The following is a 25,358-nucleotide window of genomic DNA, read 5'->3' on the forward strand; positions in this document are numbered from 1 at the left end:
AGGACTGGAAGGGAAGCTATGGAGAGCCTGGATGTAGGGGCGTAGCTCCAAGCCTTTGTGTAGTCTCAGCGATGCCCAAAATTGTGCTTTCAGTTTGTGGGAACACAGGGCAAGACGTCTCTCGTTCCTCACGAGCCCATCTCTCTGTTTAGGCAGAGGGTGTGCTCTGTTTGCGTTGGCTCTTCTTCTCTCCTGGACAAACGTTCTGTCCACGTGAAGCACTTCGCTACGTTAAAAGACAACGTGTGTGTCCCCCCGTGGCTGAGTGGTCAGAGGAGATGTTCTCATCTGCCCTCCAGACTAATCTGTAGAATCATAGAATGGTTTGGCTTGGAAGGGACCCTAAAGATCGTCCAGTTCTATCCCCTGCCATGGGTAGGGACATCCCACTGGATCTGGAGCTCCAAGCCCCATCCAACCTGGCCTTGAGCCCCTCTGGGGATGGAGCAGCCCCCACTTCCAGCATCTTATTGCTCTCATGGGGAAGAAATTCTTCTTAATGTCCAGTCTAAATCTGCCCCTCTCCAGTTTATCCCTGTTTTCCCTCATCCCATCCCCACAGCCTTTATGAACAGTCCCTCCTCAGCTTTCCTGGAGCCCCTTCAGGTACTGGAAGGTCACTCTAAGATCTCCTCGGAGCCTTCTCTTCTCCAACAACCCCAACTCTCTGTCTGTCCTCATATGGAGGTTCTCCAGCCCTCGGATCATCCTTGGAGCCTCCTCTGGACCCATTCCAACAGCTCCATCTCCTTCTTACATTGAGGATTCCAGAACTGGACCCAACCCTCCAGATGAGGTCTCCAAAGAGAAGAGCAGAGGGGCAGAATCGCTTCCCCCCAGACCCTGTTATAAGGGGGCCCAATGCTCATTTCCTTTGTGCCTCTTCCCTTGGAGATGTGGGGCTCCCCATTCAGCCCCCCCCCTTCCTGGGCTTGAACTAATAATCCTGCTTTAGAGCTGGGCTGCTGCGCGGTGCTGCCCTGGGACCCTCCTATCCCGGAGAGGACAACGCACGTGGGGCAAATGAGCTCTGTTATCTCCATCGTCTTTCCATGCAAAGGTTGGGAAGGGAGGCAGAGTGTTGGGATTCCTCCCTCCTGCTCTCACTTGTGCATCCCCGGACACACTCGGGCCTTTCCCTCTGCCCCAGGGGAGCCTCCAGCATCGCTCGAGCCCTTCCCCACGGTGGGATGCGATGTGCAGCCCCAGAGAGATGCTGCAGCCATTCCAGCATCCTTAGTGCCTCCCTCCCATTTGCAATCCGAGCCCTTCAGCATCTCTAGGCCGGCTGCATCCCACCCTGCGGTACGGGACCCCTTCTGCCTCCCCATCCCTGTGTCCGTGCGTCCATCCCATGGCTTCTGGGGGCTGCTCGCTTCCATTTGAGCTGTTTCTTTCCCAGCTTCCCCCTGTGCTGCAGGCTGGGAATGGTACGGTCCTCGCTGCAGCGCCTGCTCCCTGGATGTTCTAGAAGGTGAAGGCATCGGTGGAAGCTGCAGCGGTCGCAACCGGCCCTGAAACACCCTGGGAAGGGGGATAAAAGGGGATCCGGACGAGCTCAGCTACGGCGTCTCCCTCCTGGTGCTGCAGACGGGGTCTGGCAGCATCCTCAGCAGCGAGCCATGACCCAGGGGAAGGTCGGTGGGATGCTGAGTCGCCCTAATTGCATAATTATTGCGTGTTTAGGGGGTGAAGGGAGAGGGATTAGGGAATAAAGGAATTGCTGTGGAAGGGGGGAGGCGGGTACCCACGCACCGCCTGGTGCGTTGGCCTCTGTGATGCGGTGTTCCCTGGAGGCGTTTAAAAGACGGGCGGATGAGGTGCTCAGAGATGTGGTTTAGTGGTTGATAGGAACGGAAGACCTCGATGATCCTCGAGGTCTTTTCCAATGTAGTGATTCTGTGATCCTATGATATTGTGGGGTGGGTTTTGGCGGAGAAAGGGGGATGGAGGGTTGTGTCATCCTGGGGTTAGGGTGCAGCTCAACCCTTCTGCTGGACCCGTGGCCGTTTCTTCCACCCATCCTGGATGTCAGGAAGCTCAGTGTGTTTCTTGTGCTGTCCCATCCATAGCCCCAGCGCTCGGCCTCCTTCCCGAGCCAGGGAGCTCTGGATTTTGGGGGTTCTCCAGTGCTCTGAAACTGGGAGGGGGTGGTTTATGCATCCTCTGCCAGCACACAGCGCACGGTTGCCATGACAACGATGCTGGAGGCTGCTTGGATGCAGGCAGCGCTGTCCCTCTTCTATCTCCTTGGGTATCTCTGGGGGTAGTGCACAAAATTGGCCACCCTGGACCCAAGGGCTCCGTCACGCAGGACGGGGGGAGGACTGTAGGTGGCAGAGAAGGTGGCACAGTTATCCCAACGCCGCTGGATCCGCTCGTTCCAGCCTGGCTTTATTCCCAAGGGCCCATTGCACCTTTAATTTCAGACCTTCTCCCAGGGGCTGTGCTCTCTGTGGCAGTGCCGGTTGGTCCCTCTGCTTTGCTTTGGACTTTCTGGGTTTCCAGCCCTGCATCCCTGTGATCCGTAGGGATGCTATTCCTGATGCTGAGCTGGTACCCGCTTGGGCAGCCCATAATTTATCCCAGGATGACAGAGATTTGAAGGTTAAATGGATAACATCGCCAAGCACGTTCTCAGGTGGCGTGAGGCTGGTTCCTTGCTGGCAGCTCATCCTTTACCCCAGGATGACAACGGATCCATCCCTGCACCCCCAGGAAGGAGCATCCTGCGCTGTGATTGAGAAATGAGATGGGAAAACACCCGACACGTTAAAGAGGATGAAAAATCACAGGCAATCGGGTCTGTAATTTGGCAGCTCATAATTTATCCCATGATGCCAAAGACCTTGGAGGTTAAACAGAACATTCCCAAGGGGAAGCAAGTTCTCAGGTGGCCTGAGGTTGGCTCCTTGCTGAGATTTCACCTCTGAAGATGTGGGATCCCGAGTCCCTCAGGTGATGGGAAGCAGCAAAGCTGAGCTTCTGGATGGGCAGAGAGGAACGAGTGAGAAGACAATGTTGAAGGCCAAACTGGAGCGCATCGGGAGAAACTCCCCTAAATGTGGGCGTGAGTGGAAATGAAGGAGTTGAGGATTTTCTGCCCAGAAACTGTCAGCTCTTTGTGAGGGGAAATTTAGAAAGGAGTAGACTGAAAAGCAGAGATTTTTTTTGGGTGCTTTCCAGGGTTAAGTAGGAGCCCGAGGCACCACGGAGGACCCTGGGCACGGCTGTGTCACCTCCCAGACCTGATTGCTTTGTAAGTTTTCATCACCTTTAAGGTTTTGGGTGTGTTCCCACCTCTTCTCTCCATCGCAGCGGAGGATGCTTCTCCCTGGGCGTGCAGGGATGGGGCTGCTGTCAATCCACAGGAGTTGTTGGTTGTCCTTCCAGATCCCTCCATCCAACGGAGGGACCCCCAGACCTTATGTCCATCAGCTTCCCATTGCAGGGAGGTTTCTGAGCTGGTTTTATAGTCTAACCCCTTTCTCGCTCCCTCCCACCCTTCTGTGCAGCTCTCCGTGAACAACAAACCCCCCAACTCCGAGGGGCGAGGGGAGAAGAAGGACAATGCCACAGCTCCGCCAGCTCCTCCGACCTATGAGGAGGCGACAGCAGGAGAAGGGATGAAGTCCGGCGCTTACCCTCCTCCCCCATCGGTCCCACTCCACCCCAGTTGGGCTTACGTCGACCCCAGTAAGTCCTTATGCAGCTGCGGGCAGGGGGGAGCCCCTTGCAGAGGAGGGTTGAGGGGTGCGGAGATTCCCTTTAGGGGGGACCTGGGGAGCAGCAGAAAGCCGGGGATGGGGTGAGCAGTTTGGCTCATGGTAGAGCTCACCCTCCAGCTGTAGTTCTAAGCCATAAAAATCTATATCTACACCTAAGAGCCGTTTCATCCAACCACTGGATCACGCTGCCTTCCAGATGTGGGGCTAAAATCACGCTGCCTTCCAGATGTGGGGCTAAAATCACGCTGCCTTCCAGATGTGGGGCTAAATTCCAGTGCTCGCTCTCCTCTTTAGTACTGAGAGGGGGGGGAAAACAGCCGCGTCCCGGGGTTGGGGAGGGACGTGGGTGATGCTCCCAGCTCTGCAGGCAGAAGCCCTCTCCAGTTCCCGCTGGACCGCGGCTTTCAAAGAAGCCGCTGAACTGGCAAAATCAGTGTCACAGCACCAGCGATGTTTGGCCGCTACGAGAGCCAGCGGAGGTGCAAACGCTGCTGGGTTTGAAGGTTGAATTGTTCCCATGTCAGTCGATGCGGCCAACTCTTGGTCAAACAAACAGCTTTTCTTCTCTGGGTGGCTGCGAGCTGTTCTGTTTGATGGGAACAAAGGTTCGGCTGTGCCTCGTGGAGGGGAATGACTGCGTTGAGCTGTAACGGGTGAGGATGCAGTGACCGGCAAGTGAGTTTGCCAGGGTGGCCAGCTGGTCACTCAGCACAGCTTGAACTGGAGAGAGTACTGGGAGGACTGGTTTTAATGACTCCCAAGTCCTCTTTCTCAGTCCTATTCATCTGCTGTGCTTCGACTGCTGTTCCGTCCCACAGGGATGGCCGCAGCTGCGGGGATGGTAAGGGAAGAGGAAAGAGCGAACCAAACCCCTCTGAGATGTGTGCGCCTGCACACGCCGATGGTTTCACAGACTTCTGCTCTTGTTTGCCTTCAGAGATCACAAACAGAGGGGATAAACAACCTCCCAGCTCGCTATAGCAACCATCTGGGTCTTTGTCATCAAGAATTACGATGGGTGAAGCCCAAGTGGGTTGGGGTGCTGGTATTTTGGGTATTAGGAGAACTTCTCTAGGGGATGTGTCATCTCTCGTCCCCTCCCTGACAAGCCTGGCAGGATTTCCTCCTCTCTTGGCTGTCCTGTGCCCTCATCCTTGCTGGTGTTTCTGATTTCACGCCCTTCTCCCCTTTCCTTGCCCTCAGCCATGCCACAAGCAGTGGCTCCTGTCCGAGGAACCAATGCCAAGAGGCTCTTCCAAGAGCTGGAAGGACCTGGGTTTGGGTTGCTTCCTCCACTAACGACGTGCTGACTTGGCAAAGGTGCTGGGGACACTACCCAGCGAGGAGGAAACCCCCACTCCATTCCTCCGAGGCATTTTTAGGTGCCTAATTGGGTGTTTAGATGCCTGGATGACTTTGACGCAGGAGGCACTGAAGCGTCCTGGGGTTATGGGCTTCAGGTGCTCTCAGCCCGCGGGTGATGATGGATCTTGTAGAGAGGATGCTCCTCTCCACTGGGGCGTAGAAGAAGGCACAGGAGATTTATTAGGCACAAGAAGAGCACAAGGGCTTTATATCCTGCTGGGACATCTTCGCGTGAGGCTTTCAGAGCAAGCAACGAGTAAAACAAGAAATCCAAGGTGACAGCCTTGAGTTTGGCTTTCTTGGTGTCCGCATCGCGTCCTGTGGGTTTGAGAGGGTCTTTCCTCCACCTGCCTGAAGGATCTGAGTATCCGTGAGCTAAAAAGCTTTGAGAGGGATGGGAGGCATCTGTCAAACAGGCAGAGACACGAATGTGTAATCGCATAAGCCTTCGTTCTATAGGAAACCCATGTGGGGAGACTGAAAAGCAGAGAAGGGAAAACACGGAAGGGGATCCGGGTGAGAGAAACAAACAGCACAGGACAATACTGTGCTAAATCAGCTGAGGTTATGGTATTAGGAAGAAATCTTTCGCTCTCAGGGTGGTGATGCCCTGGCCCAGGTTGCCCAGAGCAGTGGTGGTGCCCCATCCCTGGAGGGGTTCCAGGCCAGGTTGGATGGGGCTTTGGAGCCCCTGATCCAGTGGGAGGTGTTCCTGCCCATGGCAGGGGGTGGGACTGGATGGGCTTTGAGGTTCTTTCCAACCCATTCCATGCTTCTTCCTGAGCATGAAGATCAAGAGATGGAGAAGGCTGATTGTTCTAATGAATTTAGGCAGCTGATCTTAGCAGGGAGAAGCTGCCGCTCTGGGTTCCTCCCTGCGATATCCTCGCTGCTGCCTTCCTCCCTGGCTGTTGGCACAGTCGCCTCCCTCTCAGGGCAGAGGTTTTCTGCTGTTTCCCCTCCATCTCCCTTCAGAGCAAAGTGATTCTGCATGGTCCAACCTTCCTCCTTGCCCATCTACAGGGAAGCTCCAGCAAGGAGAGCTTGTGTTACCGAGCCCTCCGCTGAGCCGTGCGATGATTTTGGGGCAAAATGCTCTCGGCAGTAGCATTGGAGTGGTTTCCCCCTTGTTTAGGCTCACTGTGAAACCACCCTCTGACTCCCTGTGTTTAAATCGGGTTCAGGGATGGACCTTATGGTAAAGATGTCTGTAAGGAGCTTCTCTCTGAGGAGAAGAGAGAAGGTGGTTGACCTCAGAGGTGATGCAGCTGTAGGTTGAAGCTTCGGCAGTTACAAAGCAGTGAGGGAATCCTGCACCAGAGCTCCTGATGGCAACCACGGAGGCGCTGAGTCACTGCTCCTCTGGGGGATGCTTTAATATTCCCTGTGAAGTGATCACGGATTTAAGAGCCCCCTAATATGCCGTTAAAGATACGGTGTTAACCATAGAGAGGTATTAACCCTGATGTCCCTGTTGTGCTGGATGTTGCCTGAGTGGCTTCCCTGTTCTCGGAGATGGTCCTGCACGGATGCAGGAGTGGGAATGGAGCAGAGCGCACCCCAGCAAAGCTCTGCTTTGCAGGGCACCAAGAAAACCTCAGCGTTTGGACCTTCTGAGCTGTAGTCGATCGCTGGGGTGGCGTTATCGCCCCTGCGGAAGGGTTTGTTGATGGGAGTTGACGTTCCTGGTCTCCGTTTCAGGCACCAGCCCAAGCTACGGCAGCAGCGGGTACCCAGGGGACACAGAGATGCTCACGACCTTCAGCTGGGATGACAGGAACGTGCGCAGAGTGTTCATCAGGAAGGTAAGGGATGAGTCTCTCCAGGCTCAGCCCCGTGAAGGTGGGAGACCAGCTTGGAGCCCTTGGAGGGACCCGGCTGCAGCGGCTTTGCTGCCTTTCCCAGGCTGGGTGGGAAGGACGGGGGCTGAAGGTCACGCGTGGGCTGCCTCTCGTTGCAGGTTTACGCCATCCTGATGGTCCAGCTCTTGGTCACTGTTGTTATTGTGGCTTTCTTCACCTTCTGGTAGGTCTTTTGTGTAGCAGAAAGGCCTGTTTGTCCTGTGCATGACCTGATTGTGAACTCCCTCTTACTTCGGGGCGGTTGTTCTGCAGACACCCCAATCCTTTCCTATGTGCTCCAACCCCAAAACCCAACCCCGCCGGAGCCCTGAGGGGTCCTGCAGTATTTCTGCTGCCCTTCCCACGTGTCCTCTGGCTGTGCATTGTCCGTTCTAGGTGTTATCCCTAGCCAAGAGGTCTGGGCTGCTTGCCCGGGAGTACGAACTGCTGTATTTTTCCTTTGGGAGTTATCAAGGCCATCAGATCCCATCTGACCTCCTCTTCAGGGAATGGATTACCTCCCTGCGAAGCAGCAGATACCCCACGCTCGAGCACCGGCCGGCTCTGGCTCGGATGACCGAGCGCTTTGAGCATGCGTGGCTCCCGTTGCCTCCAGAATAAATAATGAATCACTGTCAGCTGGAGGAGTTCACCCCTTAATCGCCTCTCCGAGCAAGCCCAGCTGTGTAATTGATAACAGCAAGGCTGTCTTTCCAACTTGACAGGTTGAATTTCTTTCCAGTCGGTCAGTCTGTTGGGTAGATTCAACCATGAGGTTTTTTTTCCACCTGTGCCGCATCACCTTGTGCGCATTCCCAGGTTTAATCGAGCAGCAACCTGTGAAATGATCGGCTTTTATTTATGCTTTCTGCTCAGCGTCTATTTTCTGTCTTGCAGCGAGCCGGTCAAGGGGTACATTCAGACCCACTCTGCCTGGTACTGGGCTTCCTAGTGAGTATCCCTGTCTTCTCCTAAGGCCGCGTCGGCTCCAAACAGCTCTGGATGTGGTTGTGGTGATGCGGAGACACTTCCCAAACACTTGAGTGTGAATAAATGCGCTAATACGTGCGCGTGGGGAACCGGTGAGAGTCATCGTTAGCCCTGAGAAAATCTCACCTAAAGGAGCCTGGGGCATAAGATATTCCAGATATCTACAAACGCTTTCAAAAGGAGGGTTCGCCTGCTCTTCAAACCGAGGGGAAAGTAAATACGTGAGCATCGCTTGCAGAGCAGATAGGGTAAAACTGGGAAACTTCCAGGGAAACAGTGTAGAAACCCAGATGTGAAGGTGCCCACGGTACCCAAGAGGCTTAATTTTGGGGTTGTCCCATTGAATGCAAGGAGATTGCCTGGTTTGTCGCACGCCTTGATGGGCAACAGATGTGCTCTGGACGATGAGAAGCTCAACATGAGGCGCAACGTGCGCTCGCAGCCCAGAAACCAATGGTGTCCTGGGCTGCGTCCAGAGCAGCGCGGCCAGCAGGGAGGGAGGGGATTCTGCCCCTCTGCTCCTCTCTGTGAGACCTCACCTGGAGGATTGGGTCCAGTTCTGGAATCCTCGATGTAAGAAGGAGATGGAGCTGTTGGAACGGGTCCAGAGGAGGATACAAAGATGATCTGAGGGCTGGAGAACCTCCTGTACGAGGACAGGCTGAGAGAGTTGGGGTTGTTGGAGAAGAGAAGGCTCCAAGGAGACCTTATAGTGACCTTCCAGTACCTGAAGGGGCTCCAGGAAAGCTGGAGAGGGGCTGTTCATAAAGGCTGTGGGGATGGGATGAGGGGGAAAGGGGATAAACTGGAGAGGGACAGATTTAGGCTGGACTTAAGGAGGAATTTCTTCCCCATCAGAGTGGTGAGACACTGGAACAGGTTGCCCAGGGAGGCTGTGGCTGCTCCATCCCTGGAGGTGTTCCAGGCCAGGTTGGATGGCCCTTGGGCAGCCTGATCCGGTGGGATATCCCTGCCCATGGCAGAGGGGTTGGAACTGGATGATCTTTAAGGTCCCTTCCAACCCAAACTATTCTATGAAGAAGGGTGCGGGCAGTCATAAAGGGGTGTGTGTGCGTTTGGAGGGGTGAGGATGTTCGTGGGGTTGTCACGACCGCATCTTCATGGCAGCTGCTCTCAATGCCCAGAATTTGGGATACGCTCTTTGTTAGTCAAGCGTGGTCTGAAAGGTCATCTTGGAGGCAGCGTAGACTGCTCTTCTGCGCGTTGGTACGTTCGCTGTTGTGGTGGTTTCCTGGATGCTGCCCGCGTTAGTGCTGCTAATTAAGCAGACCGAGTGTGCAATTGTCTGTGAACGAGGCTCTGTGAACTTGGCTTTAATTAGTTCACACCCAAATCATGAAATGTGTCCGGGGCCGGAGATGAGACATCAGTTTATATAACTTAAGGTGAAAAAAAGACCCAAACCAGCAGTAATGGAAGGGAATTGGCAGCAGCTGCTTCTCCGACCATAAGGGAAAGCAACGTGCTCCTCCTGGGTGGCTCGATAGATTGGAGAAGCAGCGTCGGCTCGTAGGGAGAGAAGATACAGGAAGGATGGTGGAGCGAGTCCAGAGAAGACCACAGAGATGATTTGAGGGTGGGAGCATCTCCCGTGCGAGGACGAGCTGGGAGAGTTGGGGTTCTTCATCCTGGAGAAGACTGTGGGGAGACCTTAGAGCAGCTTCCAGAATGAAAGGGGCTCCAGGAAAGCTGGAGAGGGGCTCTTGGTCAGGGAGTGCAGGGAGAGGATGAAGGGGAACCCTTTTCAGATGAAAGAGGGGAGACGGATAAGATCTTGGGAAGAAATGTGAGGGTGGGGAGGTCCTGGCCCAGGCTGCCCAGAGCAGTGGTGGCTGCCCCATCCCTGGAGGGGTTCAAGGCCAGGTTGGATGGAGCTTGGAGCCCCTGATCCAGCGGGAGGTGTCCCTGCCCATGGCAGGGAGTTGGACCTAGATGGGCTTTAAGGTCCATTCCAACCCATTCCAAGACCAAGCTCTGCTCAGCCTTATGCTTTGACCCTTGGGTTCATCTCTTGTCACTTATTGGCCAGTTAGCATTTCTTTCTTCCTTGCAGCACGCCTATCTTGGGCCGGGTGAGAGTGGCTCTGTGCTTGAGGGACTTTAAATTTTGGATGCCCCTTCACCTTCCACCAAGCCAATCCTTCCCTGCACTCATTTTCTCCAACCGCTTGTCCCGAATTGGGTCTGGATGTCCTCTGTACGCAGACCTTGACTCTATATAGAAAAGTAGGTGCCGTACGGTGTTTTCCTCCTGCTGGGAGCGATGGTTCTGAGAGAATAAAGCAAAAGCAGATGTGCCACAAGGCGATAGACAACTGCAACGACGCTCTTTGCGCCCGGCGTGCTTTCTTCCCGTCGATTCAGCTGTGTCCACTGCATCTTTCCTGGTTTCCCTGCGGGAGAGCAATGCTGAAGTTTATCTCTGGTGCCTTTATCATGGCCCGTGGGTTTTGCCGTCACGTTCGTTTATTAGACCTAAGGGGCCTGGCTATCGTCCATCGGCATGCTTGGAAGCTGCTTTTCCCCCAGGCACTGGGTGAAAGCAGGAAAGCAGGTTCCCACCGTGCCGTAACCCATCGGTGGAAAAACACCCGGGCTCTGATGTCCGGAGTAGAGGGAGAGACCATCGCTCGGCTGTTGGATTTTTTCTTTGCTTTGCTTGAAGGGTCAAGTCATGTGAGATAAATAACTCTGTTGTGATGGGGGGATGGTTTGTGCAACAGCAGATCAGGTTTGGGTCCCTGAGCTCCCCTGGCCTGAGAGGATCCTTCTGCTGTCGAGCTCTTCCCCAAGAGCCGGGGCAGGAAGATGGGAGCAGTTCCCTTCTCTGACACAGATCTTTCCTCTGGCTTTAGGCAAGTAATTTCTCCCCTGGGAATCGTGCTCTGAAAGCCCAGCAGGATGCCTTGATCCCACCAGGTGCTCTGGAAACGAGGAGCAATGGGGTCACCACCCGTATGAGCCGTTTGGTGCTGCCAAAGCATCAGCAAACACCCTTGGGTGCTCCATCTATCCTGGACCACTCTGCTCCAAACCCACCCTTCGGCTGAATATCATTTTGAGAGGCTGAGAGAGTTGGGGTTGTTCATCCTGGAGTAGAGAGGGCTCTGAGGAGACCTTAGAGCAGCTTCCAGTACGGAAAGGGGCTCCAGGAAAGCTGGGGATGGACTTTTTTCCAAGGGCATAGTGGCAGGATGAGGGCGAATGGCTTTAAATTGGAAGGGGAAAGATTTAGGTTGGATGTTAGGAAGAAATTCCTCACCATGAGGGTGGGGAGGTCCTGGCTCAGGTTGCCCAGAGCAGCGGTGGCTGCCCCATCCCTCATTCAAGGCCAGGTTGGATGGGGCTCGGAGCCCGATATCCAGCGGGAGGTGTCCCTGCCCGTGGCAGGGAGTAGAACTCGATGGGCTTTGAAGTATCTTCCAACTCAAACCGTTCTATGATTCAGGGGTTTTGGGAAGGGTTGTGCTGTCCCACCGTGGTCTGGGACATCTTCAGCGAGAGGTTTTACTGCTTTGCTCCTCTCCAGCCTCAACTTCTGGCACGATGCTTGTGTTTTAAACACTGAGACTTGTCAGCTGGAGACTTTTCTCCTGCATCAATGCGCAATACTTGGGTTTTCCTCCCTAAATTGCTTTTTCTTTTCTTTTTCAGTGCTGTTTTCTTTGTCACCTACTTGATTCTCGCTTGCTGCTCCGGACCCAGGTAAAACGTCGTCTTTTTGGATTTAAAACAGCCCTGTGGAATGCAGGATGAACGTTTATCCTCTTGTTCCAAGCGTGACCCGCAGTGTTGCTGAGATGGGATGGGGTCACTCTGCGGCAGCGACGTTGGGGCGGAGGTGGCAGCTGTATTTTCAGGGCTGGTGCAGTTGTGGGTTGCTGCATCCAAAGCTGAAGTCCAGTCGCAACTGGGAAGGAAGCTTTGTTACAGGGAAAAAATGCATTGGAGTGTAGCTCCAAGTTCTCATTATTAAATGCCGCAGAGGATGGTCTTCACTGTGAGGGTGGGGAGGACCAGGTTGCCCAGAGCAGTGGTGGCTGCCCCATCCCTGGAGATGTTCCAGGCTGGGTTGGATGGGGCTTGGACACCCTGATCCCAGTGGGAAGTGTCCCTGCCTGTGGCAGGGGGTGGAATTGGATGGGCTTTGAGGTCCCTTCCAACCCATTCCATGATTAAACCCCTCAACCCATGAAGCCAAATGATGTGATGGCAGTGGTTCTGCTGAATCCCCATTCCTGGAGGTGTCCAAGTCCAGGCTGGGTGAGGCTTGGAGCCCCTGATCCAGTGGGAGGTGTCCCTGCCCATGGCAGGGGGTGGGATTGAATGGGCTTTGAGGTCTCTTCCAACCCAGCCCATTCCATGATTCTATGGTCATCTTTGGTTTCAGCGGCACAGGGCACCGCTGGCTGCTCTGGAAGAGCATGGGGACATTTCTTGGTTTAGGAGCACCCCAAATGCACTCTTCTTCTCCGGAGGATGACGGTCCCCTTGTGCCACCCCTGCCACTTGCTGCACGGGCCATGAATTACATGGCACATCTTGCACAACCCGTTGGGCAGCGCTACTGCTTCCCTCTGCCCTCCGCGTCGCAGGGCTGACCACCCCCCGTTTCTTCCCTTGCAGGAGGTATTTCCCATGGAATCTGATGCTGCTGAGCATCTTTGTAAGTAGCACATCTGGACAGCATCTGCCTCTGCAACCAGCGTGGGTTTCCTAAGAGCTCCAAGCGGGAGAGATGCCTGGTCTGGATTCCTGGCGAAAGCAGGAATTTCATCCTTTAATTGCCCCGCGCTTGGACTGAGGAGCTGTAATTGAACTGATAAGGAGGAAAGAAGGGAGCCTCTGTTTAAAAACAGAAGCCTGGGGGGTGCAGGGGAAGGGAGGTGGAGCCCTGTGCAAGGTGGGTGCGGAGGGATGGAGAAGGTGGATCTGCTCCCAAGGTGGTGACCTGCCCTCATTTTCACCTGCCCCGTGGATATCAATCGCTGAAGGATTAGAAACTATGCAAAAATTGCTTCTCTTGAGCATCCGTTTCAGAGGTTTCTTTGCCTTTACCGCTCTAACTGAAATGTTTTATCTGTCGTGCGTCTCTCTGTGAGATGTGAATGCAGCACTAACGTGGTCCTCTTTCCTTCCCAGACGCTCTCCATGGCTTATCTCACCGGGATGCTCTCCAGGTGGGTTGAGCATTGGAGTCTCTGGATGTCTTCTGCTTCTATGTCCTGTCTCTTCCTGCAAAAATCCTTCCCTAATCCTGAAATACGTTGAGCCACCTCATCTTTCCAAAGCTGTTCCAGCAGCCAACGCAAAGCCTCACCTTCCCTTTTGAGCGCAGCTCTCCAAGACCTGCGCTGGCATTCCCTTCTCTCACAGTTGGTTGCTCCTGGATAAACCCCACGGGAGAGCACTAGAGAGCCAGGGATGGGCTGTAGCCCTCGAGCAGATGGGGCTGGGGTGGAACAAGGAGGGTTTTTCCAGCACTTTCAGGGTTTTGCGGCTTTCGCTTGCTCCCTTTCGCTGGGGTTTTCGCTGTTCCACTCCGCTCAGCGCCGCTTCACGTGGGGCCCTGGTGATGAGGCAGATGAGCCAGTGGGTGTCGATGCCTCGGGACAAAGAAAGCAGCGGCTTCAGCAACTCGGGGGAAAGAAAACACCAGTGAGATCGCTCTCAAATCAAACCGAAGGGGAGAGGAGGGACTGGATTTTCTTAGGGCTGAGCCTGATGCCATAACCAAAGGCAGTAGTTTTCCATACCAGAAAACCTTAACCCACGCCTGCGGTCCCTCTGCTCGTCCAAACTCCTTCTCTGCGCTTTTCCAACACCCGAACCCCTGTGACGAGCACCTCGCTCGACCCAAACCCCTGCGACGAGCACCTCGCTCGTGTAGCGGCGGCCGCAGCTTTCTGATTTCTCATTGTGCTGCGATGGCGTCTGTTATTCCGTTTTTTTATCCCGGTTTCAATCCTCCCCCTTCTCCATCTGACTGTGATAGATTTTTACAGTAAGTCCTAAGTCCCCGTCTTAGCGGCTCCCAGGAGTCAGAACTGTGCCCTCCTGCCTGTCCTCCTCTATTTAAAGCAGGAGGAGAACCCATCCGCTCTTTTTTTAGCCTTTTCTGTCCTTTCCTTCTTTACATTCGAGGGGCACGTGGATAATTTCAGTGCCCGTAGGACTCGTGCTTTCCTCGTCCACCTCTGCCAACCTTCTGCCTGTCTTCATCCCTCCTTCCCCTCGCGGCAAAGGCTGAACAGTGGTTTCGTCGTCGCTTTTGCAGTTACTACAACACCAAATCGGTCCTTCTGTGTCTGGGGATCACAGCCCTGGTGTGTCTGTCTGTCACAATCTTCAGCTTCCAGAGCAAGGTGAGTTTGTGCTGGTCGGTCCCTCCAGGAGAAGCATCTCCTAGAGATAGGACACAAAAAGTCAGGCAGTGCTGGAGGTGAGGTGGGAAGGCGCAGGGCTTCGGATAAAGGGGCAAAACGAGGGATGCTGGGGTGTAAAATGAAAGTTTGGACCAATAGAGAACCATAGAATGCTTTGGGTTGGGTGGGATCTCTGCCGGATCTCCAGTCCGCTCCCCTTGCAGGAGCAGAGACGTCTTTAACCAGATCAGGTTGCTCTTGAACCAATCAGATGTTGGGATGTGTCAGGGTTGTAGATGTGGCTGGAAGACGCTGATGGACGGCGTCAGCTGGGTTTCTTTTTTTTTTTTGCGGATTAGAATCGTAGAATCACAGAATCACCAGGTTGGAAAGGACCCATTGGATCATCGAGTCCAACCATTCCCAACGCTCCCTTAAACCATGTCCCTCAGCACCTCATCCACCCGTTCCTTAAACACCTCCAGGGAAGGTGACTCCATCACCTCCCTCGGCAGCCGTAAGGGCACGAACACATACGGGTTTTTGGGGTTTCAGGCATGCCATGGGTGCTGAGTGCTCGGCTCTGGTAGTAAAGTGGGTATGGCAGATGTTTGGCTCCGTGTGCCGTACGGTGGGTGTTGGGCTATAGGACCTGAGATGCAGACGAAGCGATTGCCGTGTGACAACAAAAGAGGGGTTTGCTGCTGGCAAGTTCCTCTCTGTGGACGCACGGAGGTTGGGTTCCCCTCAGTGCCTCCTGTTTCGATCCTCTGCACTTGTAACGTGGTGTCCTTCACCTCCGCAGTTTGACTTCACCTCCTACCAGGGCGTCCTCTTCGTGATGCTCATGGTGCTCTTCTTCGGTGGCATCATCCTGGCTGTGATATTGCCCTACCAATACGTGAGTAACGACCCGTGTGCCTCTTTCCTTGCTCCTGGTACGAGGCTGAGAGCTGAGCAGCCTAAAATGGGCAAACACCAGGGCTTTGGCTTGAAAGGGGAGTCCCATCCTGCTCCCCGAAAGTGGGAACAGAAAGAAAAGGCAAAACCAGATGGCTCTGCCCTGGTTTTTGCACAATTCCGTCTTAAGTTGTAGGACAGCACTGGGCTGGGGCTTGAGGAGGTTTACTTTTGTTCTTGGAGCTGTGTAGTGATGCCATGGCAGGGGCACGTCTGCTTGTGCCTCAGTTTCCCTTCCAGTAAAACCAGGGTGGTGAGGACATGAAAGCGCTGTCCTGCCCCATCCCGGGGCTCCTGCCCCAAATTCAGGGCAGGTCTTGGAATCTGGATGAGCGCAGTGGGGTGCCCACCTGGATGGATTCACGTTGACACCAGGCACTGTCCTGCAGCGTTTAAATCCTGAGGCTTAAATTTCCCAGAAATAAGCACCTCTGGAGGTCCTCATGGACCCCAGGGAGAAGTCCTGATGATGAGTGACCACCTTGTTGTTCCTCCAGCTGCTGCCGGCCCCTCTTGCATGGGTCCAGCCCCTTCCTTTGGCCTCACTGATGGCTTTGCCCGGCTGAAATCTTGGAGCGTTTTCTGACTGCACCTCATAAAGGGTTTGATCTGGACTTCTGGTGTTCATCCAGGAGTGTCTTACTGGGTGACCTGCTCTTCAGACAAGAGCCTGACAAACCCTGGGAGATGCCGATGGAAGAGGGAAGGTGCTTAGGGCTGTGCAGCTACCGTTCCTCACCCTGAATGCTGACGACGGGGGCACTCAGCTTTGATAACAGCAGCCTTGAAGTGATCTACCAACGCTTCACACCTTCTCTGGGCACCTGAGTCATACCTTAAGGGCCGGATCCGCAGGAGACACTCCCACTGGTGTACAAGTCCTGCTTTGATGGACAAATATGCAGGCTGGTGTTTATCATAGAGTAAAACCATCCAATCGTTAAGGTTGGAAAAGATCTCCAAGGTCATCAAGTTCAAGCGTTTCTAAAACCAGGAGTTTGGGGTTTGGTTGTCTTGGCTTGAGATTCGCCGACGTGAGGGTAAAGGAGCCGACAGTGCCAAACCGCTGCCATTAAACTGTTGAGATAACTACTCTTTATCTTGTAGCTTGTCAAGATGAGCGTAGCTGGAGGCGGCCGCGTAATGAGCTTGTCTATCTGGGAAGGCAGCCTGGGATCGTGAGGTTGAATCAGCTGCCGTGTGGACACCTTCTCCTGGAGTATAGACAGCTTCTCCATGTGCCAACTTCTCCGCAGCGAGCGGCGGTTGAGGTTTGGTCTTGATTCCAGTGAATTCCCTGCTGGGGCTTCAGCAGATGAACTCATTGAAGTCATGCTTGTTAATTAGAGCAGGATCTGGCTCTTGGAGAAGCGTTGGGTGTTTCTTCCGGTGGGATCAGCTTTGCGTGGGTGAATAAACACCTTCTAGGGGTGCCGCACAATGTGTTTCCGTCGGGATAGCGCCGAGAGCTCGTGGAGTTGTGGAGCGGGCTTCTTTGGAAACACCTGGTCTAAAAAAGCTTAGGAGCCAAGTGGACACGAAGGTCACGGTGAGAAGGGAAACTGAGGCACAACGACCTGTTCTTTGCTGTAAAAAGACACACAGCAGAAGCTGTGTTGGAGCTGGAAGTGGTGCAAGCCCATCCCGGGTTAGTAGAGGACTTTCTCCATCTCCACGTGGGAGCTGAGCCCTCTTCTGTACCGAGCCCTAATTAACCGCTTTTCTCCCAGGCACTGAGCGATGGCTTTGTTGATTTGTTTCCTTTAGGTCCCTTGGCTCCACGCGATCTACGCTCTGCTCGGTGCCATTATCTTTACCATGGTAAGCGAGTGCCGGTCGTGGGGTTGAGGAATGGGTTGGCAAGAGAACGGGTTGGTAAATGCCTCGAGGGGTGCGTGGGGAAGGGAGAAGAGCGAGTCGCGGGATTGCAGAGCAATCCTCAAATGGCTCCGGAATGGCAATTACTGCAATGACCTCAGCGTTGTCCTCGGAAGGTGTCGGGGCATGAAGGTGTTGGTGTACGTGACGGCGCCGGTGCGGAGCACGGGGTGATTGGCAAACCCGTGCTGCGTGCGCAATACTAAGGTGTAAACAGCAGAAAGCCTTGCAGGGATGGGACCAAAAGGCATCGGCGGAGTGGGAAAAGGAGACTGAGCTTTGGGCTCAGAGGGAGTCTGGGAATGGAATGAGCTGTGGACGCGAGCAAAGCCGCGTAGGAGAGAGCCGAGGGTTAGAGATGAGCTTGACTAACAGAAAAAGAGGTACAGAAAAGACAGAGGGGACGGTTTGGGGTTAAGGGGCATCCGGGAGGTTCATCGCAGGCTCTGAAGTTGGGCAGCTTTGCTAAGGAAAGTTGAAAAGGCTCGACTCGTTCTTCGACTGCTCCCCAGCGTTGCCTCCTGCCATCCTCTCGCCGAGCAAGTCCTGGCAGCGCCGTACTTGCCACGCAGGTGTGGGAGTTGTCTGGGAAGGCGCTTGGCACTGCCTGGAGGTGGGGGTCAGGAGGAGGGCTGCCGTGGGGTTCAAGGCGGTGCCTGTTGGGGATGTTGTGAAGAGCAGTTGAGCAATTTCATTTATGAGCTATAAACGTCATTTCAAGGGAGCTCAGATATTTCTGCTGTGATTCACGATTAAAGGCTGTTCTGTAAAGTGCAGAACAGCTCGCGGGTACCCCATAAACCTCAGCTAGCGGGGTCCATCGTGCCAGGCTGTGACATCCAGGGAGATCATTTATTCCTGCCTGGCGAGGACAGGGGTGCTGCCTGACCCTGGGTGATGGCAGGACCCCAAAAGCTCCATGCCAAGGTCGTTAGAGCCCTTCTTGTGTCCCTCTATTAAAGCCCTGTGGGACTGTCACTGAGTTCCCTCCTCTTTCTTCACAGTTCCTGGCATTCGATACCCAGATGTTGATGGGGAACCGCCGGTACTCGCTGAGCCCAGAGGAATACATCTTCGGAGCCCTCAATATCTATCTGGACATCATCTACATCTTCTCCTTCTTCCTCCAGTTCTTCGGCTCCAGCCAGGAGTGAGCGTAGTGAGGTGATACCTTTGCTGCCGAGATGCGAGTATTGAGGAAAAAAATACTGAGAGAGGAAAAGAAGATTAAACAAACCCAAACCCACCTTTTTCTGGCCCACTAGCAGGCTCCTTTCAATCAGCTGAGCAACGCCCCTGGGTTCCTTACGCAGCTTGTAGATACGCTGTCCGGCCTTTGTGACCCAGAAAGCGAAGCAGGGCTTTAGTGTTGTCTCTTGTGCTCCCTCCGCTCCTATCGAGATCAAACCAGACCAGAGACTGGGAGGCACGAGACCGAGTTCTTCTTTTCCCCCCCTCCGGAGGCTGTCAGATTTGCCTGAATTCTGCACATCACGAGATGCTGGGAACAGCTCTGCAAAGGGAAAACCAACATCAAGGGCGGGAGAATAGGGAATTTTTACTAGGATGCTTGGCAGGAAAACCGGCTGAACACACGGAAAAAGCTATATAGGCAAATCCTTGCTTCTCCCTGGTCTCTCTCGTATTCCTGTGAAGCTTTGTGGCCTCTGCAGAGATATATTCCCCATAGTGCCGGCTTTTAGAAGCGCAGAGCGTGGGATCGTGTAGGCTGATGTCCCAGCAACGTCCCAGTCTTCCAGGCACGAGAGAACCCGTTGTTCAGGACACGCAGCCTGTTTGAGGACTTCTCTAATGCCCCTGCAGGAAGAATTCTTCTGTATCCTTTGTATCTGGCCGTGGGGCTGTGTGTGCGCTTTCCTTCCTTCCCAGAGTGGGATAGAAGGACCACCAGGCGTTGGCTCCCCTCCCCAAAGGGACGTGCGTGTCTTCTCTATGAATTATGGCTCTTCAGGTGGGAGGGTTGCGATGCTGTGTAAGGTTTATTGGCAGAGAAGAGCTAAAAGAGGCTGACTTTGAGAGCCTGTGCCAAGCCAGACGCTTCCTGGTGTAGCGAATGCGTGGTTGAGATCCTCTAACCCATCGTAAGGATCTGATGCCTTCACAAAATCGTAGAATCATGGAATGGTTTGGGTTGGAAGGGACCTTAAAGCCCATCCAGTTCCAACTCCTGCCATGGGTAGGGACATCTCCCACTGGATCAGGGGCTCCGAGCCCCATCCAACCTGACTTTGAACACCTCCAGGGATGAGGCAGCCACCACTTCCCTGGGCAACCTGGGCCAGGGTCTTCCCACCTTCATGGTGAAGAAATTCCTCCTTACGCCCAGTCTAAATCTGCCCCTCTCCAGTTTACACCGATTGCCTCTCATCCCATCACCCCAACCCTTTGTAAACAGCCCCTCTCCAGCTTTCTCGTAGCCCCTTCAGGGTACTGGAAGGTCACAATCGTCTTGGTTGCTCGAGATCAATGATCCAAAGTGGTTACTGGGACCGGGGTGACTTCCTGTTGCTCAGAATCCGCTCTGCTTTGTAGCAGACCCCAACGTCCCCTCTTGCTTTGGCCATTTTGCTCTCCCAAACGGGGATGTCAACGTGGGCGCCGGATGCCTCTGAGCGCTTGGGTAACTTTCCATCTTTCCCCCCGTTGTTGGCTTTCGGCTGTCGGAGGATTAGTTGGCTAATTTCTAACTGCAGAGCTCCAGGTGGAGATAAGAAGCCTTTTGCTTTTATTTATAAAGTGATCCTTCCTGCTGATAGAAAGCAGTATCTTCAATCTCTCCGGGAATGCCACGGCAAGTGCGTCACTGAGCTGCCTCTAGCGATCCCCTAGCTTGTCCCAGCTATGCCCAAATGCTCCGTAGCGCACATTCCACCTCCGCTGCTGCCCCGGCTTTTACCCTTCACATGTTCTATCCTCCTACCGCACGTGTGCAAAGCCCCGAGCTGAGCAGAGGAAAGTTACCGTGCAGAGAGGTGGGGGAAAAAAAGGCTTCGTTCAGCCCCCTCCGTGGCTGCAACAGCCTCGTCCATCGTCGCGTGGTTGCCTTCCACTTCGCCTTCCCCCCTTCCCCCCCCAAGGAAACCCCGATACGACGTGAAAACACAAAGGCAAAAAATCTTTTTCGGGGTAAAGGAGGAGATTTCTCGGTGATGACAGCGTTTAGTTGGCGATTTCGGTAGTGCGTTGCAGAGAAAGGAGGGTCTTGAACTGCTGAGCAGGCGGAATTGGGAGAGGCAATGAAAGGCACCTTTAGAACTTTATGAAATAGGAGTTTAAAAAGGGAATTTTCTGTCCCGCTTCCACGCAAGCACTTCTGAACGACCTTCGCGGAATTGGCTCCGCAGCCTCTTCTGCTGAGCCATTGGCGGTAGTTCTGCTTTTCAGCTTTTTGAGGAGTTACACGATGACTTCCGACTCTGAAACGGTCCTAAAAGTCCTCTTCTGGAGGCCAATCCAGACCAGAGCTCTACAGCTCTCCTTTCTGCACTGCGACTCCTCCAAACTGACCCCTGGACCTGGTGAGGAGAACACGGACCCGCAGCCCACTCTGGATCTCTTGCTCTTTTTTCCTTCTGGTGTGGAGTAACCGAGCTGCTGTTACCTCCCGGCTTTCTGTTCCTGCGTGGAAAAAAGCTTGCATGGCACCTGCTCTGCCTCCGAACCACCCGAGCGGCGATGGTTTGGTTTGTTGCTCTCCGCGGGGCTCTTTTCTTTGCATGTATCCTGCTTTCTTTCTCCCGTGCTGCCCAAATTCCAAAGCCAGACCTACCGACAGCACTTGGACTGAAGCAGAGAAGAAGACGCGCGTGCTCGGAGAGGTGGAAGCCCTCACGAGGCTGAGTAACGCGGGATTTGGGGTGGGATAGAGCTCTAAGCATATATATATATGGGTTCCTGACCATCTCGCAGGGCTGCTCCTCTTCCTCCGTGTGGCTGTCCTCTACCCCAGGTCACCCTGGCTCTGTAACCCCCTGTTCCTCTCATCCCGTCGTCCTTCGGATTTCCTTGTAAATAGGATTTTTTTTTTTGTATTTTCTCTGAACGTTGCTAATAAACCGTTGCAAAACTCTCCTCGCTCTTGTGGGAAGGCTGAGCTGAAGGAAGGTGTGGCTGCAGCGCTGATGCTTCATCCCCTTCCAAGAGAAAACGTAAACGGGAGCGCGGCGGGATGTGGCGTTGCCCGGAGGTTTGATGGAGAAGCAGGAACCTCTTCCACCTCTGCTCTATGACTTAAGGAACGCACCCTACGCCAAGTGGTAAAACACACGGGCATCACCCGCGAGAAGTTTTGGAGGACCGAGGGGACCGCGTAGGGTGAGGATCGACTCTCTCTTGGGCTTAAAGGATTAAACCCCAAGTTTTGGAAGGAGGGTCCTTGCTCAGAGGGCATTTTCAGCAGCTCTGGAGAGAACCCAATGCGCGAAGCTTTCTCCAGAGTCACTGGGAGAAAGAAAAGCCTCCGGAGAGCGATTCACCTGATTGAAATGAATGTCTACGCGGGGATGTGAAGGCTCCTCTCTCTTTCCACCAGTTGGGAAGGGCTGATTAGCGCAGGATCTCAGGGGAGAGCGATCCCAACCGCAGCCTCTCGTTGCAACGCATTTCTGCTCCTTTGGAAGAGGTTGAGCCCCAAAAGCAGGTGAGGGATTTGCTTCTGAAGAAGAGCGATGAGCAGCGTGGGTTTTCCTGCCCCAAAGCCGCTATTTCGGCAACGAGAAACTGTTTTGCCTTGTGTGGTCGTGGATGATCACAGAATCACAAGGTTGGAAAGGACCCATTGGATCATCGAGTCCAACCATTCCTAACACTCCTTAAACCATGATGTTCTTCTGTGGGACAACAGCTGTGATAAAATAACCCAAGCAAAGCAATTCCGGGCAAACAACGAGGTGGTGGCCACAAGCGTTTGTGTGAGGCATCGTTAGCTCTTCCTGTAATTACCACAAAGGGGATGAAAAAGGCAAAGGGTTCAGACCGTTTCAACACTTGAGGAACAGGGTAATAATTCCCCTCGGTTTAAAGTGGGAGCCCTCGGAGATGGGACGCAGGGATGTGGGACAAGGGAGAAGATGAGACCCATCACGGGGTGAGGGATGGTGGAAAGATCATAGAATCGTTAGGGTTGGAAGGGACCTTGAAGATCATCCAGTTCCAACCCCATGGGCAGTGATATCCCGCTGGATCAGGGGCTCCAACCCCATCCAACCTAACCTTGAGCACCTCCAGGGATGGGGCAGCCACCACTGCTCTGGGCAACCTGGGCAGTGTCTCACCGCTCTCATGGGGAAGAAATTCTTCCTTAAGTCCGGCCTAAATCCACCCCTCTCCAGTTTATCCCCATCCCCCTCATCCCATCCCCAAAAGCCTTTATGAACAGCCCTTCTCCAGCTTTCCTGGAGCCCCTTCAGGTACTGGAAGGTCACTCTAGGGTCTCAGAGCCTTCTCTTCTCCAACAACCCCAACTCTCTCAGCCTGTCCTCGGACGGGAGGTTCTCCAGTTCCTTCCCCAAAGATGAAGGGATTGTGTTGTTTCCTAAGCCCGTAGCAAACAGGACAGGAATTTTGGGTCCCCAAACAAAGAGGAGACCTCAAAACCCCTTGAATTTCGCTCCCTGGAGAAGAGGGAAGATTTATTTCCTTTGGGACTTCTCTCCACCTTCTCTGCCAGAGGGATTTGGGGGAAGGATGGAGTCTTGTTGCCCACGTTTGGCCAGGGCCGGGGGGAGCCCTGTGGTCCCTGCTTGCTTCTTCCGTGGAATCATAGAATCACCGGGTTGGAAAAGATCTCTTGGGTCATGGAAAAGGCCTCTTGGATCATGGAAAAGGCCTCTTGGACCATGGCAAGACCTCTTGGATCATGGAAAAGACGTCTTGGACCACGGCAAGACCTCTTGGATCATGGAAAAGACGTCTTGGACCACGGCAAGACCTCTTGGATCATGGAAAAGACCTCTTGGACCATAGCAAGACCTCTTGGATCATGGAAAAGACCTCTTGGATCATGGAAAAGACGTCTTGGACCATGGAAAAGACCTCTTGGATCATGGAAAAGACCTCTTGGACCATGGCAAGACCTCTTGGATCACGGAAAAGACGTCTTGGACCATGGAAAAGACCTCTTGGATCATTGCAAGAACCAAAGGCAAGAAAGGCCCTGATGCAGCAAAGGTGCTTCGCCCGCATTTCTGAGCTCCGAGCGCCCTCTGCTCCTCACACCACGATAAAAACCAGTCCAGACCAGTGCCTCTCCATTCACCTCACTGCCCCCAATACCACTAAATGTTGCCTCCCCCAGACTCACAGCCCCCCAGTTCAGACCAGTGCCCTCCAATACCACTATCTGGTGCCTCCCCCAGTCTCACAGCCCCCCAGTCCAGACCAGTGCCTCCCCATTTACCCCAGTGCCCCCCAATACCACTATCTGGTGCTTCCCCCCAGTCTAACAGCCTCCCAGTTCAGACCAGTGCCCCCCCAATACCACTAACTGGCACCTCCCCCAATGCCTCCAGTTCAGACAAGTGCCCCCCAATACCACTAACTGGCACCTCCCCCAGTCTCATAGCCCCCCCCAGTCCAGACCAGTGCCTCCCCATTCGCCCCAGTGCCCCCCAATACCACTATCTAGTTACTCCCCCAGTCTCACAGCTCCCCCAGTCCAGACCAGTGCCTCTCAATACCACTATCTGGTTCCTCCCCCAGTCTCATAGCCCCCCCCAGTCCAAACCAGTGCCTCCCCATTCGCCCCAGTGCCCCCCAATACCACTATCTGGTTCCTCCCCCAGTTCAGACCAGTGCTCCCCCCCCCCCCCGCCATTCCTTTCAACCTCCCCATACAGCCTCCTCCCCCGGAACCTTTCTCCCCCGGAACCTTTCTCCCTGGGAACCATTCCCTCCCGGAACCTTTCTCACCCGGAACTTTTGTTCCCCGGCGCGATTTTCCCGGCGCGGAGCGGCAATGGCGGCGCTGAGCCTGAGGCCTTCGTCGCCGCCTCCCGGCGCCGCTCCTTTCGGCAACTTCCCGAATTACGCCCGGTTCCACCCGCCCGAGGAGCGGCTGAGGCTGCTGCCCGCGGGGCTCCTGCCCGGCCTGCTGCCCCCCGACCGCCCGCGCCTGGCGCTCGACGTGGGCTGCAACTCGGGGGTGAGGGGAAGGACGGGGGGGGGGGGCACCAGGGAGGGAACCGGGGGGAATGGGGGGACACTGGTATGGACTGGGGGGCTGTGGGGCTAAGGGAGGCACTGGTATGGACTGGGGGGGCTGTGGGGCTAAGGGAGGCACTGGTATGGACTGGGGGGGGCTGTGGGGCTAAGGGAGGCACTGGTATGGACTGGGGGGGGCTGTGGGGCTAAGGGAGGCACTGGTATGGACTGGGGGGGCTGTGGGGCTAAGGGAGGCACTGGCATGGACTGGGCAGGCTGTGGGGCTAAGGGAGGCACCGGTATGGACTGGGGGGGGCTGTGGGGCTAAGGGAGGCACTGGCATGGACTGGGCAGGCTGTGGGGCTAAGGGAGGCACTGGTATGGACTGGGGGGGCTGTGGGGCTAAGAGAGGCACTGGTATGGACTGGGGAGGCTGTGGGACTAAGGGAGGCACTGGTATGGACTGGGGGGACTGTGGGGCTAAGAGAGGCACTGATAGGGACTGGGGGGGGCCTGAACTGAAGGGTCTGTGAGACTGGGGGAGGCACCAGTTAGTGGTATTGGAGGCACTGGTGTGGACTGAGGGAGGCACCAGTTAGCAGAACTGAAGGCACTGGGGTGAGTGGGGGGGCACTGGTCTGAACTGAAGGGGCTGTGAGACTGGGGGAGGCACCAGTTAGTGGTATTGGGGGGCACTGGTGTGGACTGGGGCGGCTGTGGGGCTAAGAGAGGCACTGGTCTGGACTGGGGGGGCTATGATACTGGGGGGAGGCGTCAGGTAGTTGTACTGGGGTGAATTGGGAGGCACTGGTATGGACTGAGGGGACTGTGAGACTGGGGAAGCACCAGTTAATGTTATTGGGGGGCACTGAGATGAATGGGGAGGTACTGGTCTAGACTGGTGAGGTTGTAAGATTGGGTGGTGGCACCAGTTAATGGTATTGGGGGCACTGGGGAGGCACTGGCCTGTTCCGGAAGGGCTGTGAGACTCAGTAGAGACACCAGTTAGTGGTATTGGGTGGCACTGGGGAGGCACTGGTTTTTAATGG

The 25,358-nt window shown here is 54.6% G+C and overlaps 2 protein-coding genes across 3 annotated transcripts in view; both read left to right on the forward strand.

The window, feature by feature from the left end:
* Positions 1 to 1,392: 1,392 nt before the first annotated feature.
* On the forward strand, positions 1,393 to 21,238 carry FAIM2 (Fas apoptotic inhibitory molecule 2). The gene is made up of 12 exons (XM_009556162.2): positions 1,393 to 1,637; positions 3,516 to 3,696; positions 6,795 to 6,898; positions 7,054 to 7,118; positions 7,832 to 7,885; positions 11,600 to 11,650; positions 12,572 to 12,611; positions 13,088 to 13,125; positions 14,223 to 14,310; positions 15,116 to 15,211; positions 17,038 to 17,091; positions 18,153 to 21,238. Exons 1-12 carry the CDS (start codon positions 1,623 to 1,625, stop codon positions 18,300 to 18,302), a joined length of 936 nt encoding a protein of 311 aa, XP_009554457.1. The 5' UTR covers positions 1,393 to 1,622; the 3' UTR covers positions 18,303 to 21,238.
* Positions 21,239 to 24,085: 2,847 nt separating this feature from the next.
* BCDIN3D (BCDIN3 domain containing RNA methyltransferase) overlaps positions 24,086 to 25,358 on the forward strand; it is a 29,729-nt gene continuing 28,456 nt past the window's right edge. For both annotated transcript variants that reach the window (XR_008447401.1, XM_054051413.1), the window contains exon 1: positions 24,086 to 24,310. Coding sequence is in view for 1 of the 2 variants with exons in the window: in XM_054051413.1 (XP_053907388.1) it covers positions 24,125 to 24,310 (186 nt within the window). In the remaining variant the exon portion in view is untranslated. The remainder of the gene's footprint in view (positions 24,311 to 25,358) is intronic.

The sequence above is a fragment of the Cuculus canorus genome, chromosome 29, assembly GCF_017976375.1.
Source record: "Cuculus canorus isolate bCucCan1 chromosome 29, bCucCan1.pri, whole genome shotgun sequence".
In the NCBI taxonomy this organism is placed as follows: domain Eukaryota; kingdom Metazoa; phylum Chordata; class Aves; order Cuculiformes; family Cuculidae; genus Cuculus; species Cuculus canorus.

What these genes read in the sequence shown, in the direction of transcription:
- FAIM2 (XM_009556162.2), top strand. An exon ending in CTCACCGGGATGCTCTCCAG is followed by an intron (nt 13,126 to 14,222) that starts GTGGGTTGAGCA and finishes TCGCTTTTGCAG; the next exon opens with TTACTACAACACCAAATCGG. An exon ending in GTGCCATTATCTTTACCATG is followed by an intron (nt 17,092 to 18,152) that starts GTAAGCGAGTGC and finishes CTTTCTTCACAG; the next exon opens with TTCCTGGCATTCGATACCCA.